The 14,282-nt window shown below is 34.5% G+C and overlaps 1 protein-coding gene and 1 long non-coding RNA gene across 2 annotated transcripts in view; one reads left to right on the top strand and one right to left on the bottom strand.

The window, feature by feature from the left end:
• Nucleotides 1-12,254, top strand: part of LOC106468325 (kinase suppressor of Ras B-like) — a 24,047-nt gene extending 11,793 nt beyond the window's left edge. The window contains exons 2-13 of the mRNA XM_013928744.2: nucleotides 1,562-1,648; nucleotides 2,529-2,626; nucleotides 3,758-4,576; nucleotides 5,947-6,016; nucleotides 6,774-6,881; nucleotides 7,450-7,617; nucleotides 8,704-8,800; nucleotides 9,260-9,384; nucleotides 10,061-10,195; nucleotides 10,384-10,513; nucleotides 10,712-10,792; nucleotides 11,105-12,254. Of these exons, the coding sequence (XP_013784198.2) occupies nucleotides 1,562-1,648; nucleotides 2,529-2,626; nucleotides 3,758-4,576; nucleotides 5,947-6,016; nucleotides 6,774-6,881; nucleotides 7,450-7,617; nucleotides 8,704-8,800; nucleotides 9,260-9,384; nucleotides 10,061-10,195; nucleotides 10,384-10,513; nucleotides 10,712-10,792; nucleotides 11,105-11,182 (1,996 nt within the window). The 3' untranslated portion in view covers nucleotides 11,183-12,254. The remainder of the gene's footprint in view (nucleotides 1-1,561; nucleotides 1,649-2,528; nucleotides 2,627-3,757; nucleotides 4,577-5,946; nucleotides 6,017-6,773; nucleotides 6,882-7,449; nucleotides 7,618-8,703; nucleotides 8,801-9,259; nucleotides 9,385-10,060; nucleotides 10,196-10,383; nucleotides 10,514-10,711; nucleotides 10,793-11,104) is intronic.
• On the bottom strand, nucleotides 5,084-12,934 carry LOC111087995. The gene is made up of 3 exons (XR_002612620.1): nucleotides 12,744-12,934; nucleotides 7,915-7,919; nucleotides 5,084-5,094 (listed from the first exon to the last, which is right to left on the bottom strand). It is a non-coding gene; the product is annotated as an uncharacterized LOC111087995 (long non-coding RNA).
• Nucleotides 12,935-14,282: the final 1,348 nt, after the last annotated feature.

The following is a 14,282-nucleotide window of genomic DNA, read 5'->3' as shown; positions in this document are numbered from 1 at the left end:
ACTAGTGATAATACTGGCCTGATTATCACCAGTCTGGAGAACACAAGCTGTATTTCTACTAGTGATAATACTGGCCTGATTATCACCAGTCTGGAGAACACGAGCTGTATTTCTACTAGTGATAATACTGGCCTGATTATCTCCAGTCTGGAGAACACAAGCTGTATTCATCCGGACATCTTTTCATGTTACCTGTTTTTCACCCTCCATCTGTCGCTACTTGTGAACGATCAATCACAGCCGATAGCGGCATGTGCTGAGGGCGGGAAATGGTGCTCAGTTGGTGAGGAAGAGAGAACACCTGGCAGTGTGTATATATTACTTTGGACTTGGAGGAGAACTTCTTGCTATGTGGAGGTTAGTATTATAGAAACAAATATTAAGATAAAAATCAATGTCCGCTAGATGGCTTATACAGTTTATAAGAACTTTAACTATATGTTTGTAATATTGGAGTCGTAATTATACTTTTGATTGTAAGGTTAAACGAATCGAAATATGTCCATGTTGTTGACTTGGGACAGGACCGCCACAACTCAACTAATAGAAAGTCGTCTCATAGGTTTTTCACAATTTGTACTGGAGGGATTTAAACATTTTGTCAGTAGAGATAGAAAAAAGAAAAACAACCTTTACTATTCAGATAGTAATTAAAAATACGTTTCGCCATTGCGGGTTCATCAGAGCTAAGTTCTTGTACTGCAAGCGCTGATGAACCCGCAACGTTGGCAGAAATAAGAATTATTATTATTTGGAGAGCAAAGGTCGTTCTTACTAGCTTTATTGATAAAATGTCATTAATTAACTGATTTCCTGTTTATTTTACATTCATAAGCCCAGCTATTTATTTACAATAGGCCGAAGTTGTCATCGTCACCAGGTCAACATACCGAGTTGACGGGGAGAAAAATACATATATTAATTTTAGAGATTCTTAAAACATTGAGTAATTTTAGGGATTTACATCACACGGTGAATACACTAGTTTCTTAAGAACAAGTCAAGTTTGAACATACTCCACGAAACACAGTTAAAATGAATATTGTAATTATTCTAGAACTTCTAAAGACGAACTTTATCATTTATAAAATGTTGTTCTTTCTTGGTGCACCATAGGATATCTGCACTCTGTCAAACCCCGGATTTTAGTGTTGTAAGTCCGTAAACTTACCGCTGGCGCACATGGGAACATTATCAAAATATTCTCCCTATATGAAAATGCATGAAGTATTTGAGATATTGATTGAAAAGTTTATTCTAAATCCACATGCTTGCTTGGGACTTATTTAAAAAAAAAACCCTAGCACGGATGTTTAATGTAGTCCTGTTTGAACAGATGTATTTGTTTGGTTTCATTCTTTTTTTAAGACTATCTGTGAGTTATTATGAAACTTACTGATATATCCTAGTTTAAAGAATAAATCAATCTTTGATCGATACTTATTACATAACCTAAAGCTTTTGTTTAGAGGCAAACATCACTAAAAATAAAATAATTACAAATATAACTATGTGTAGGGTGGAAAGTTCCTATAATCTGATATATCATTTTTATCAACAGGTTATACAGAAGTTTGTCTACACCTCGTCGTTGTTCAATTTGTCAGAAGATGGTGTATTTTACAGCCTTCCGATGTAAAGATTGTGGGTATGTCACTGTAAAAACAGGCTTTCATTTTGATTGAAATGTTTAAAATATATATATTGTAAGATATTTACGTATGTGAAACTTGTCTAGATTTGTTTCTACTGAAGCTGTACTTTTATTTTATTTTATTTTAATTTATAAGGTGGTTATATACGCACGCCAAATATTAAAAATAAATCAGTTAATTTATAAGGTGGTTATATACGCACGCCAAATATTAAAAATAAGTCAGTTAATTTATAAGGTGGTTATATACGCACGCCAAATATTAAAAATAAATCAGTTAATTTATAAGGTGGTTATATACGCACGCCAAATATTAAAAATAAATCAGTTTTTTTTAATTTTGCGCAAAGCTACACGAGGGATATCTGCGCTAGCCGTCCCTAATTTAGCAGTGTAAGACTAGAGGGAAAGCAGCTAGTCAGCACCACCCACCGCCAACTCTTGGACTACTCTTTTACCAATGAATAGTGGGATTGCACCACAACATTATAACGCGGCTGAAAGGGCGAGCATGTTTGGTGTGATGGGGATTCGAACCCGCGACCCGTAGATTGCGAGTCGAGCGTCCTAACCACCTGGCCAGGTTCTCAGTTATTTAATTATGAGCGATATTTACAGCTATGTAGATACTTCTTTATAAGTTACGTTATTTATGAGAATCAGTGGTAGGGCCAGCATGTTTCATGATATATCAACCGTCGTTTTTTAATGCACGTGAGCCACAAGAAACTTTAAACAAAAACCTGTAACAAGTAATCACCGAAATATAAAGTTTTTTACTGCTACAATATTACTATAACTTAATGTCAGTTTTCACGGTAAATTGGGATTACAGACGGTCACAGATTTATTCCCTTTACGTGTATTTTTACAGAAACGTCACGCACGACTCCTGCGAAGGAAAGAGGGAACCATGTTGCTATAGCAACACAAATAGTCACAGGAGCGCCATTCAGAAGCCCCTAGCCAGAGGTAAGAGTAAATATGGCTCATTTCTATCGTTAAAAATGGGTTAATGTCCCCTGTCGACAGTTATGTGGACTAAACGAACACTGTTAATGTCTCCTGTTGACGGAGTTACGGTGACCAAACGAACACTGTTAATGTCCCCCTGTCGACAGAGTTACGGGGACCAAACGAACACTGTTAATGTCCCCCTGTCGACAGAGTTATGTGGACTAAACGAACACTGTTAATGACTCCTGTTGACGGAGTTACGGGGACCAAACGAACACTGTCAATGTCCCCTATCGACAGGGTTACGTGGACCAAACGAACAGTTTTTGTTACTGGTGTTTTTCCAGGAATGATACATTTTGTTTCATTTCTATATATACACACACAACATTACCTTTCATAGTATGTTGTCGTGTAGTAAGTGAAGGCCACTTAACTTGAATATCTATAAATAACATAATTTAATGTCAATATTTATTGTCCTTGCGAAGAATTAAAAGTAAACATTTGGAGACTTTTGAGAGAAAGTACTTTTACGAATCACCTATTTCGTGTTTTGATTTACAGACATACATTTTACAATGTTTGTAACTGAGAACATGTCTGAGATTTTTCGTTATTTCGAAAAGTTAGTTCAACTAACTCACCACTAGATGGCTAAATGCATTACCACTGTTTTATTATGATGTTTCTAATAGGAAACATTAAAATTGACTATATCTACCCGAGTTTTAAAAAAGAAATAACTGTGACATGTTTACAAGCAAAAGAAAAAAATTGTTAGGTCAGTAAGTTAGGCTTAAGCTTTTAAATTGCATGACTTCGAAGTATGAAACTTGTATGATATACTGTAAGTTGTATATATCGCGATATAATAGTTCCAAATTATTACATAATTCTGCCCCATACCTGGAGTCCTTTATCACCCATCTTTTTAGCGCTTGAAAATAAAATATTTTTTTTTATCTTTTTTACATCAAGTCTTGAAAATATGCTCAAAATTTCGTCATGAAGGCTTTGTCAGGGTCTCCACGTATAGTTAAAACTATCTATATTTTATTCATGACATTACTGTGAAGAAAGTTTACCTTCTACATACATCCTGAGTTGTTATTTATCTCTGTCAAATTAACTTTTTGTTTGTAGGTAAAAGTACTGATGTAAAATGGTACCCGGACACTGAAAAAACTGACGTCATATCTTTGGATACAACTGAAAGTAACGAGCCACGTATGTCGGCAAATTATATTTACAACATAGAGGTAAAACCATCGCCATCTAGTGGGAACACCAATGGTTCTTTTGCTTTATCAAGCTTACAAAAAGTAGTGCACTGGCTTGCTCAGCGACGCAGAAATCGTGAAATGAGCAAAGCAAACGCTGCCGATAAACATGCCAAAGCAAAATATGGGTTGAACCAAGGCAACTTAAGTGAAAAACAAACCCGCAAAAAATTAAAGGCACTCTTGAAAAACTGTCCGAGATCTAATAGTGCTGTTTTAAGTTTAACTTGCTCATCCAGAGCTTGTACCTGTGGGTGGAATCACCTGCCAATCACTTCAAGTCAATCAACCATTCACGCATCTCTCATCTCCCCAAATGGCAGTTTGTCTTCTAGTAGCTGTCTGTCGTCCACCTCTTCCGCTGCTCAGACTCCTTCCGATACGGAATCCGATTATCGTATTAGGGTTAACGACAGAATTCCTCTTTGGTTGGATAAAACTTACCATGAAACTCGATCTTCGTGCTTTTCTTCTAGTGGTGGTGCTACATCTGCCTCCTTGATGTCCGACACCAAACTTCCTGATGTAAACTGTAATCACAACCAGTGTATCAATCCACAAGGGCGATGTGCTAAGAGGTGGTTGACTAAAGCAAGAACTCTTAGTATAGAAAACAAAAGCTCACCATCACACAGGCTCTGTTCTACATGGCCCCCTGACGACGTACGTGTCAGCTCACTGGGTAAGTTTATATTTTTGAAAGAGAGGCTTGGCCAAAAATCTGTCTCGGTACGACGTTCTAAAGTTCATTGCTTATACAAAATATCAAAAGGTTCTACAATAGAGCGGAATTTGTTTTCTCAGCCTGTTGTAACACTCGTAATACTTAGTAACTGTACTTTATTAGTAAACTTGTAATAATGACAATCTTGTATGGGATCATAAAAAAACTAGTTGATATGAGTATACTTATGGATAGAAAATATATGTATTTACATGCAACAAAATAAGTTAACTATCATTACTGTCACACAGAAATATTTTCGACGTCATAAAAACAAAATGAATAGCTAGTGGTTAACGACTTTTGACGATTTAATTAAAGTAATTAATACTGTTTATTAGGCCTGATCGTTTAATTATCCAATAACGGTGTACATCTAATCTATAAATGATGTGAAGCACAACTCATGGTATTTATTGGGTGTTTTATTTTGGGGGGAACATACTACCTGTTTCGACAGAATATTGGTCTGTCTTCTTCAGGTATCATAATCAATTTTCTGTCAAAACATGTAGTACGTTCCCAAAAAATTAATTCATTTTATTATGCTTATAAATCGTTATTTATCAAATTTCTATCATTACCAATTCAAACTTACCTCTTTAAAGGTTAGGCCTAATTTCTTTAAACGCTTCCTGCTAGTGTTACTATAGTATAAACCTGTTGCAAATATTTCTATCATGTAATTATATGCAACACAAGATTTACTTTTAAATAACTCACTTACTATTACTGTTATATGCTGGATAATGTTGTTAATGTATTTATGATATGCTGATAGTTTCGTAAAGAGCGAGCATTCTCCCCTAACCAAAGTAATAAGAAGAACTGTCTTCTGCTACTATTTTCCGGAAAAGGTGAAAACTTGGTTTAACCGCTATTATTACGGAAGGCAAAAAATAACATAAAATAAATATAAATAATGTTAATCGAGAAAACAACAAAACACATCAACCACCTATAACTGAGCATAAACAAAATAAAATATAAAAATTTCCGAACTTTTTATGAGTACGTTACTTTTATTTTTTTGTGAAAGCGAGCCTCTATGTTTAAATTAGCTTAAAGAAACAAAACACGTTTGTTTAATCCATGGCCTTCGGTCTGAGAAACAGTTCTTCGAATTCCTCTCTGTCAATCGGAAAGCTAGGGCCTAAATAAACTTTTCTTACTTCTTGAAAACATAAAAGCACTAGCATCAATAATTGTACAAATTACATTCATATATGTGTTTCAAAATGCGAATTTGAGTTGAATTATTAAACAATAAAGTTTCAAATTAAAATTGTCTGAAGTAATTTTAGAACAACATTTTATTATTTTTCCAGACGACCTTATTGATGACGACTCAGAATCCGGTATTGGAGACTGTGAAGACCAGGACGAGTGCTCGTCTCAGTAAGTTTTTATTTTATTGCGTGGAATTTTATTTTTACGGAGTGTTTCTCTTTCATAAGCATTCTAGAATAAGGTGCCAACTTATTATTAAAATTATGCATTTGATATATTTGTCCTTATTGAAAAAGGTTAGACAGTATATATGTTTGCTTCTTCGTTAACTAATATGCATAAAAACGTCACTCGTAACTTTCGATTGAAAAAGTGCCGTCGAAAAAATATTTTTATCATTATTAATCAAAATGCAAGTATAATATTAATTATAGAAAATAGTAGTGTAAAAAGTGACGGGTTATTTTTACAACGGAAACTCTTTGAATTAATATTATTTCATTGCATATGGATCTGATATGATTATACCTATAAAATTAATATACAAAAACTGGGCAACATAATGGAGTCATTATAAAAGTAAACATCAAACAATAATTAGGTCAACTTTGTGAAACTTACGGTCTCGCTTAGTATTACAATATATATATATATATATGTGTTAGTCTGATGAGTGACATTTTCAGTTATATTTCGCGAAGCAAATTTTATTCCTGCTAAATAAAGTGTAATACTTTAACGTCAAATTAGAAAACGTATTATTAATACATATAATAAACATAATTTGTTACAATACTAAGTGAACCCTGAAGGAAACTGTCACGCTAATAACATGTTATGGGTGATTGGTCATTTATGTATTTTCAAAATTATAAGATTTTTTTTTTTACAACAATAAGACATAAACAAATTATTTTGCACATAGAACGCAGAGAACAGATGCAAGAGAAACGTTAGGGGAATGGTGTATACCATTTAATGATCTTCAGTTTGGCCAGCGACTTAGGCACGGACGTCAAGGTGACATCTACCGGTAAGTTTGTGAATGGAATTTTATTTCTACTATATAATGTACAATTCTGCAACTGAGAAATTATAAAAGTTGTTATTAAATCATACAATAAATAGCAGGTAAAAGAAACCAAAAATTGGTGATTTGGTTTGTTTTGAATTTGGCGCAAAGCTACACAAGGGTTATCTGCGTTAGTCCTCTCTAACTTAACAGTGAAAAACTAGAGGGAAGGCAGCTAATCAACACCACCCACCGCCAACTCTTGGACTACTCTTTTTACCAATGAATAGTGGGACTGACCATAACACGGCTGAAAGGGTGAGCATATACGGTATGACGGGGATTCGAAACCACGACCCTTAGATTGCGATTCGAGCGCCCTAATCACCAGTTCATGCTAGGTCAAAACGTTATGAAATTATTAATATTTGTTTTCTTGAAAATGAAGAAATACTCAAATTTCAGATTTCTTTCGCCGTCATTATCAACAATCTAAATAATTGAATGTTTTATATATTTTATCATTAATTACAGGACATAACTGGTGCATCTCAGGTTTAGTAAAATTTCTTGTTGTCGTCAATTCCAGAGGACGTTGGCATGGTGAAGTGTTGATCTACACTTTCAGACAACAAAGACAAACAGAACTTTGTCAGTTTTTGGATGATGTCACGCAGCTGAGCATGATACGTCACGAAAACGTAGTTCTTTTCATGGGTGCATGTATAGACCCGCCTCAACTTGCCGTTATCACAAGGTTGGTGAAATCGCTTGGTCTGACATATGTTGAAATGCACGTAATATTTGTACATACAGTTTTCCTGTAATTCAGATCACTTTAGGTTCTCACATATAATTGTTTTTAATAAAACAATATAGTCTAATAGTAAAAGACAGCCGTGCTACTGCACTGCTCTCTACCCTAATTCTTTAGCTGTAGTTTTGTTATGCCAAATGCGCGATTACTCTTTGTTTATTCTCTATTAAGAGTTTTACGTGTTCTTTAGAAATAAAAACAAGAAAAATTTGTATCTGGTAAATCCCTTTGATGGACGTTTACTGCAAACCCGGTGTTTCAACTGATATATCAAATCGATTTTATTTTTTACACAAAACTCATCTGAGCATGAATCCGTTTTTTTGTGTGTGATGAATGTTAATCTTTTTTTTTTTTCAAATTCAGATTACGAGATTATAACCAGAGTACACGGTATATAAACTTTACACTGAAATGAAATAACGTATTTAGGAGTTAAATGCAAAATTTGAATAATACGTCTTTTGACTTATATATAATACGTTAATTTCTAGGCTTGTTAAAACAATAATTTTGGAGTAATTACTAACCATTATGATTCAAGCAGAAATACCAGGGTCCTGGAACAGAGGAAGTATAAATTAATTCATCAAAGACCGCTCCATAACAGATTATAGAAAACATGCTGTAGGAATACATAATCAATTAGGGCAAATAAAATGTAATATTCTTTGACGTTTCAATATAATGTAGTAAAACGTGCCGGTTCTATTAAAGGTTAGGCCTAATTTCTTGAAATATTCATTGTTCCTATCACTGTTAGACGTTGAACTGGTGTTAATATGAATGGAACCCTAATATAACTGCCAATAAATTAATATGCAACATATAAATAACTTTTAAATAACATGCGTTATCAGATTGATTATATTTTGAAGATATTTCTGAAATGTAGTATGCTTTTTTTATGAAACAGCTGGTAATTTTGGAAACAAATATGGAACTGATTAAAATGTTAATTTCTTCAATAAATGTAGAATTGTTTTTAAGCCTAAATATTGTATTTTGTGTATATATTTGTGTTAGTATGAGGAAGGGACCTCTACTGTTCGAACACATTCACATCAAGCATCATAGACTGTCATTCTTCACTAAAATCAGCATAGCCCGACAAATCGCCCAGGTGAGATGCTGAATAAGGCAACTTTATCAGAGTAATTATAATAAATAATTGTGCAATACATACTTTCAAATAAGATTTGATATTTAGAAAAATATAAGAACAACTACTAAAAAAAAAAGATTCTCACCCAGAAAGCAAAATGTCAGTGTTTTTTAAAAGTATACAAACGTAAGGCTAGCAACTAGTAGTAATTCGTCAGAATTTTAAGGAACATTTAACTGTTCTGCCTTTCATATAAGTTATATCATCAGAACAATGTTACACTTTTTTGTTGCCTTATAAAGAATACAGAACCAAACAGCAGTAGTATATAATATCACAAATATGTTCGAGATAATTAATTATGAAGTAATTTTATGAATGTCTGACAATACGTTTGAGATAATTATGAAGTAACTTTATGAATATCTGACAATACGTTTGAGATAATTGATTATGAAGTAATTTTATAACACTCAGGGACTGGGATATCTCCACGCCAAAGGAATAATTCACAAGAAACTGAACTCCAGAAACGTGATCCTCGAGAGCCGCGTGAAATTGTGTCTCATGGATCAGGGAATGCCGGACTCCAGACTGGATAGGTAAGGTTCTAGAATTAATCTATATCATAAATATTTCAGACAGTAACATCGTTATCTATACAAGAAACATTTTGTAATGGGTTAATATTCTGGACTTGGGTAATAACATTATTATTGCACAGGAAACTTCCTGGATCTGGCCAGTAACGCTTAACTAGAGGTAGTTAGTGACCTATGATACGACACAATGTTTCACATTTGCCAGGTTTAAATGTTTCAACTAAAACAGTGTTGTAATACACCGGGCCTGGTGGATTCTGATATCAATCCTCTGAGGTAGGTTAGGTTTAAGACGCACAAAGCTACACAATAGACTATCTGTGCTCTGCCCACCACGGGAATCGAAACCCGGTTTCTAGTGAGGTAGACTAATGCACCACACAAGTAGAGTACTAGAAACGTGCATCATGCTAGCTAAGAGAAGTGTTAAACATTTCCAACGTTCTAAGCCTAATGATTTAACATATTGTGAAAGGTAAGAGTGTTAACCTGTAGAATGAATGTTACTAGTTAATAATTTTCTGTCTCTTATGTACACACACCCTAACAATTTTCTCCTTAAAACATCTTGGATACAAAAGGTATCAACATGGATTTCACTGTAAGCAGAGGATATATTGGGTTTCAAAGTACCTGTTACTGAAAACATGTTATATTTATATCATTCGACTTTCAGGGCAGAGTATGGCTGTGTTCCACGTGGTCATCTGGCTTACCTCAGCCCAGAATTAATGCGAAACTTGCAGATTGAACCTCCTAAAATTTACTCCACGGTGTCCAACACAAAAGAAACGGACATATTTGCATTTGGGTGAGTATATCCAGGAAAAAAATTATGTTCATCACCATTTTATTGGTAAAAATAGTAAAAGATTGTGAAAACCTTTTAAGGCTAAAACGGCATTATGAAGGTTGCAATAAGAACGAGAAAAGTACAAGATACTGTTTATGTTACTAACAGTCCCTTGTGGTTAATTTGGACCTGCTTGTTTTTACTAGGTCCATAGTGTATGAACTTCTTGCAGAGTACTTCCCATTCAGCGAAATACCTCCTCATTCTGTCGTTTGGTTAATAGCCACTGGAAGACGCCAATGTCTTAGTAACCTAAAATGTACAAATGGACTAAAGGTAGGGTTTTTTCATAGTTCTCGTGTTGTTTCAACAACAGCTGATTTTTCCTTTAAATGTTTGATATTGGTGTTCCTAGTAATCATCACTCTGAAGGCTAACTCTTGTAAAGTGCCAAAATTAAAGCATATTTAACATACCTAATTGAACATGACAAGTTGAGTTAACTTGCATCTAAACTATTTTTTCTTCTTGCAGAGTTTAATCCTCCAGTGCTGGTCTCACACCCCTTCTGACAGACCAGATGTTGCATACATTATTAAACAACTACAAGAAAGTGTAAGTCATTCTCTACCAATTTTTTTTTAATGTTTTTTGTGCAAACATTTTTCTTCCCCAGTAGAAACTTGGATGACTTAACTCAAAATTGACCATTATTCAGAAAAAAAAAAGCCATGAAATTTTGAATACTTAAAGAAAATAAAGGTCAAGTTCAATGACCCAACATATTTGTACACACAGTGGTAAACTAGTGTCTATATTTTCACTAAACAACGTTGACAATTCCTCAGTTTATCTGCATACAATCTATGATATTAGTCTTACATCTTTGTAAAGAAAACTTATTGGTTTTTCTTTATTTATTCTCAGTTTTCACTACACAAACGACACAGTAGTTCAGAGCCTGAACGTTTACACAGGTTGGGTCGGAGTTTCTGTGGAAGATAACTGGACAAGCATCCCACAAGCTGGACAACAGATCAAAGTGTTAGTGCAAGAGAAACGTATAGCCAGCAATGACAGTCTTAAAGTGAAGTCCACCCATCTGGTTTTCTTCCGTGTATTGTGTGTTAGTAGAAGCTACGTGATGCTGGAAGCATTATGGAATGGCACTCCCTAAACAACTTAAATCTCTTCTGAACCACAAGGAATTAGGCAAAGAATCTGTTTTTTGGAAGAGGGGGGTTTGATGGTGGTGCTAATATACTGAACTAAATGCAACATGTTATAGGATGAAAAATAAAGTGTATTCTGATAGTTTGTTGGAAACTTTGGAAGGTGATAACAGAAATTAATTTAGAAAAAATATTAGTTTCAAATACAATCAAAGTAAAAACTAGTACACTAAGTTTACCCTGTCTGTGATTGTAGGGTGGACTGTATTCAGTTTCAGGTCTTATTCATCCAGTCAACATTCTTATCCTGAATGGAAGACCACCATTTCCTCAGTAGTTCCTGTTTAAATACGTTCCAGATGTGATTTATTTGTGTACCAGTTTACTTAGCTACATCTAACTGTAAATAAACAATTTCAGAAACAACAGTCTTTTCCATGAGGTTTTAATGATTGTTGAAGCTAGTCGTGTAATTTTAATATTTTTAAATTCTCATGTACGAAGATATTTTTGTCAAACTGTGTATACTTTTGTTTTATATCATTTATTCTCACAGCTGTATTTACCTGGATGATTTCTCTTAAAGAAAAAGCACATTGTAGGAAATATCTCCGGTAGCATATGTGACACTGTGAATCAAGTGTTGGAAAATGTATTAGAGTATATAAAATAACGACCTTTATTTCCAGAATGTATCCGTATTAGCTGAATATTTCACTATTCCAGTTTCGTCAGGAGATATCAATATCCTACAAGTTCACTAATACAGTTAAACTAAACTGGAATTTGTATCTGCTGATGATGCTGGAATAGTGAAATACTGAGTTAATAAAGATACATTCTGGAAATAAAGGTTATTTACCTTAATAGAAATGTATCAATAAATTCCAGTTTGCATTAAACAAAATTGTATTGATTAATCATTTGGTTACATAGTTAGAGAACTGTGTTGATTGAGAAGCACTTTAATAAAATTTTCTATTTAAAAGTAATGTAAAACATGCTGGTCAGAAGAGGTACAAGTGGTGATAAACAAGACAGACCAGAACTGAAGAGGTACAAGTGGTGGTAAACAAGACAGACCAGAACTGAAGAGGTACAAGTGGTGGTAAACAAAACACACCAGAACTGAAGAGGTACAAGTGGTGGTAAACAAAACAGACCAGAACTGAAGAGGTACAAGTGGTGATAAACAAGACAGACCAAAACTGAAGAGGTACAAGTGGTGGTAAACAAGACACACCAGAACTGAAGAGGTACAAGTGGTGGTAAACAAGACACACCAGAACTGAAGTGGTACAAGTGGTGGTAAACAACACAGACCAGAACTGAAGAGGTACAAGTGGTGGTAAATAAGACACACCAGACCTGAAGAGGTACAAGTGGTGGTAAACCCACCACTTGTACCTCTTCAGTTCTGGTGTGTCTTGTTTACCACCACTTGTACCTCTTCAGTTCTGGTGTGTCTTGTTTACCACCACTTGTACCTCTTCAGTTCTGGTCTGTGTTGTTTACCACCACTTGTACCTCTTCAGTTCTGGTCTGTGTTGTTTACCACCACTTGTACCTCTTCAGTTCTGGTCTGTGTTATAAACAAGACAGACCAGAACTGAAGAGGTACAAGTGGTGGTAAACAATACAGACTAGAACTGAAGAGGTACAAGTTATGGTAAACAAGACAGACCAGAACTGAAGTTCAATAATGCTTCTTGAAGCTACAGAATCAAGGTTGATTCTAACCAGGTTATTAGCTTTGTTTACTATAAGTTGGAATCTGATCCATATGTTCCAGTAGTGTATGAAATATTATAAACTGTCCTTCCCAGCATAAACCATTCCATGAGAAAATGATTGCCACATTTATATGAACCACTAACATAGTGTAGAATTTTATATTTAATATTTATATTTAAATTTAGATTTGCTTTACAATATTTTAAATCAATGCTGAAAAGTAGGTGTGATAAGCAGTATTAACTAAAGGTCTGAACTTTTCTCTGTCATCTTTAAGACCTTATGCTAATTTCCTATACCCATCTGCTATCAAGACTTCATGCTAGTTCCTATACCTGTATGAATTTTTATGTCATCAAGACTTTAAACTAATTTCTTGTAACTGTCCCAACTTCAAAGTCTACACTTCCTCTAAATCAAACCATGAACAATCTTTTTTTTTTACCACTAAAATTAAAAACTTAGTTTTTCAACTGCAGTACATGAAGATCAGCTGTTCCATTAAAGCCCACATAAAGACCTCTTAGTCAACTGTCCAGATGAAGGAAATGATACTGTCAATAACAAACCTGGAAGACTTTTCTCTGAATACACCAAGCTTAAATTAGGGTCTTGTAATCCTTTATCCATTACTACTATCCATCCTAAACTTTCCACTTTAGAAATCCACAACGACAGTTTTACCAAGTTCCTAGTCTGCACCTTATAGTCTCTTGTGACCAACAAATCTATTCACTTTGCCTGTAAAATTAGTTTACTCTACCCATGCCTGGATAAACATGTTATAGCAAGTTTTTAGACTGCCTCCATCTGCCTTTATCCAAAACACAATTAGATCTATACTGGTTTGCTACAAAAAATAAACATAACAATGCTGGCTTTCAACATACAAACCCTGGTTTCTCTCCACTTTCCTGCCATGCCAACAATTACAAGCACTGGATTTCAAGTTCTAGTCAAGAATAATGAACCAACAAACAAAGACACTAGAAATAACTTAAAATACATAACGCACAGAAGAACGGGTAGGTTGTAGCTACAGACAGAACTTAAATCATAACACACAGAAGAACGGGTAGGTTGTAGCTACAGACAGAACTTAAATCATAACACACAGAAGAACGGGTAGGTTGTAGCTACAGATAGAACTTAAATCATAACACACAGAAGAACGGGTAGGTTGTAGCTACAGACAGAAC

Source organism: Limulus polyphemus, unplaced genomic scaffold, assembly GCF_000517525.1.
Source record: "Limulus polyphemus unplaced genomic scaffold, Limulus_polyphemus-2.1.2 Scaffold2964, whole genome shotgun sequence".
NCBI lineage: Eukaryota > Metazoa > Arthropoda > Merostomata > Xiphosura > Limulidae > Limulus > Limulus polyphemus.
The sequence above is the reverse complement of the archived record's forward strand: the minus strand, read 5'-3'. Positions and strand labels throughout refer to the sequence as shown.